Source organism: Dipodomys ordii, unplaced genomic scaffold (genome assembly GCF_000151885.1).
Source record: "Dipodomys ordii isolate 6190 unplaced genomic scaffold, Dord_2.0 Scaffold85, whole genome shotgun sequence".
In the NCBI taxonomy this organism is placed as follows: Eukaryota; Metazoa; Chordata; class Mammalia; order Rodentia; family Heteromyidae; genus Dipodomys; species Dipodomys ordii.
Window position 1 is genome coordinate 6,555,025 of NW_012267301.1, and position 2,640 is coordinate 6,557,664.

At 57.5% G+C, this 2,640-nt stretch overlaps 1 protein-coding gene across 1 annotated transcript; it reads right to left on the reverse strand.

Annotated features, from left to right (window-relative positions):
* Positions 1-793: 793 nt before the first annotated feature.
* Pou4f3 (POU class 4 homeobox 3) lies at positions 794-2,295 on the reverse strand. Its single transcript, XM_013025536.1, has 2 exons — positions 2,088-2,295; positions 794-1,768 (listed from the first exon to the last, which is right to left on the reverse strand). The coding sequence occupies exons 1-2, from the start codon at positions 2,205-2,207 to the stop codon at positions 869-871; spliced, it is 1,020 nt and encodes a 339-aa protein (XP_012880990.1). The 5' UTR covers positions 2,208-2,295; the 3' UTR covers positions 794-868.
* Between the last annotated feature and the right edge of the window lie 345 nt (positions 2,296-2,640).

A 2,640-nucleotide genomic window follows, 5' to 3' on the forward strand; every position in this document is an offset into this window, starting at 1 on the left:
TTGGTCTGGTCTGGAACACTACCAGTCCTCAGTCCCGCTACCAGGTGGTAATTACCCCTAAAACACCAGTGGATCGTGAAAGGTGACCAGAGCTGGTGCTGACCTCTGCTTGCAGTTCCCAAAGAGATGCCAGCGTTTGCAGTGGCTAGAGTAGGCCCACCTCTTCCGGAGACCTGCTTACCACTAAGAGCTCAGAGCCCTCATTTCTCCACACACTTTCTCTGAACCTAATCCATGCTACTTTATGAGAATGTATAGCAAACCAAAGAAAAAAGATGAATAGAGTTTGGGTGGAGAAGGGATTATAAGGCTATCCTTTGGAAACATACGTTTATTTTATATACTCTAATAAATCTCCAGTACGTGTTTGCGTTCCTCTTAGATATACTAGACTTTATATTATTTATCACTTCCTTTCCATCCTTAAACCCTTGCCTAATTGCGCTTAGCAGTGGCGCTTTCGCCCTAGGGTTAAGCAACTGGATCAATTCACTGCCCTCGGCCTTGGACCTTCTGTCCTGGAGTCGCACAATTGGGCGCGCAAGGGCGCGTTTCAGCACCACGGACAGCACAAATTTCCTCCAGGTCCGCCCTTGAATTTTTTCCTAGCGCCAAATTTTTTTTTTTTCTTTAAGGATGGGTGGGGGTGGGAATCGAAAGGGAAAACAAAAACAAAAACAAAGAGAGAGAAAGAGCAGGCCGGGAGGCAATTAGGCAGGCTAAAGGAGAAAGTCTGCGGCTTCGGGGAAGAGAGCCTGACCTGCCAAGGAAACCTCCTGGAGTTTCCTCCACCACCTTCCCTCCCATCGGAAGGGGGCGATGCGCTCTACAGGCTCTCCGGGCTCCCCGTCGCTGCGCCGGGCCGCAGTCAATGGACAGCCGAGTACTTCATTCGTTTCTGTTTCTGTCTCTGGTTACAGAACCAGACCCTCACCACGTTCTTTTTAAGGTCCAGTTTCTCAGCAATGGCTGCGATCTTCTCGGATGAAGGACGTGGCTGGATGGCGAAATAGGCCTCGAGTGAGCGCTTCTCCGGCGCGGCGATAGACGTGCGTTTGCGCTTTCGCTCGCTGCCGTTGAAGAGCTCGGGCTTGCTGTTCTTCTCTCGGTAGGCGGCCTCGGCCTCCTCCAGCCAGGCCTGCAGCACCGGCTTGAGCGCGATCATGTTGTTGTGCGAGAGCGTGAGAGACTCGAACCTGCAGATGGTACTCTGGCTGAGCGAGCCCACGCCGGGGATCTTGAGGTTGGCCAGAGCCGCGCCCACATCCGCCTGGGTCACCCCCAACTTGATGCGCCGCTGCTTGAAGCGCTCGGCGAAGGCCTCCAGCTCGCGAGGGTCGGACTCCACGTCGCTGAGGCACGCGGGCATGGCGCTGTGCGGAGCCACGGAGGCGTGCGGGTGACTCATGCCCATGGCCTGGTGCAAGTGGCCCATGGCGCCTAGGTGATGCGGGTGGATCTGAGCGGGCATCACCGAGTGCTCCGGCGCTCCCAAGCCACTCACGCTCAGCGTGGGTGAGATGTGTTCCAGCAGGTCGCCTTCGAGGCCTTGGTGCACGGCGTGGTGCGGGTGCGAGGTGAGCGCGGCCGGGTGAGAGATGGGCACGGTGGACGAAGTGGACGTGCAGGGCACGCTGCTCATGGTATGGTAGGTGGCGTCGGGCTTGAATGGATGGTTCTTGCCGTGGGAGACGATATCCACCGCAGCCAGAGCTTCGGCGCGTGCCAGCAGGCTCTCATCAAAGCTTCCAAATATATTACCCTGCAGCTGCATGAGAGAAGGCGCACAGCACGGTCAGTGGGGAATACTGTCAACTCAGGATTAAAACACATTTTCAAGCAACCGAGATGCCTCTCCTCAAAGCTCAGGTCATAAAAATTAATACGGAAGGCAGCCGCTCTGCTGGAACAGACGTGTGGATCAGAGACATGAATGAGAACGAGCGCGCAGGGACAGAGCGCGGGGGAGACCAGAAGAGGGGGTTCAGACAGCGGCGATTGTTCTGTGCGACATGAAAAAAACATGAAGCTAGTGCCTGTCAAAAAAAAAATGTGCCTTAGAGCGGTAATTATGCTCCACTACGTACCTGCGGGGCTGGGAGACAGACTCGGCGCATGGCCTCTGAGCCGGAGTGCAGGCTGGAGAATTTGGGTTCTTGCAGCACCGGGTGCATGCCGAAAGGCTGCTTGGCGTTCATGGCCATCATCTTCGCGCGCCTGGCAGGGAGGCAGCGGGGGACATGGAATCAAGGCTCGTCTCGCTTGCTCTCCACGCTCCAAGTGAGCGCCGCTCAGTGCCCGCGCTCCCCTCGCCCTCTCGCTTGCTGCCTCCCCTCTCCCCCACCTGCTTCTTCACTCATCTTACAAGCAGCCTGCCAGGAAGGGCCCGAGCACGCGCAGGCGTGCACACGCGCCCCGGACTCGCAGGGGCGGCCGGGGAGGCACCAAGACACAGCCGCTTGCCGCGCGCGCTCTCCTCTGAGCCAGTGGCGGCCGCCCCCACCGCAGCATTTATACCCAGGCCTGGCCGGGCCACTTCCTGTCCGCCCCGCCCCGCCTGGCTCCAGCCTTGCTAGACTTTTTACCGATTCTTTCGTTTTCGTCCTAGACATCTCCCTCCCCCCACCCAAGTCTCAAACT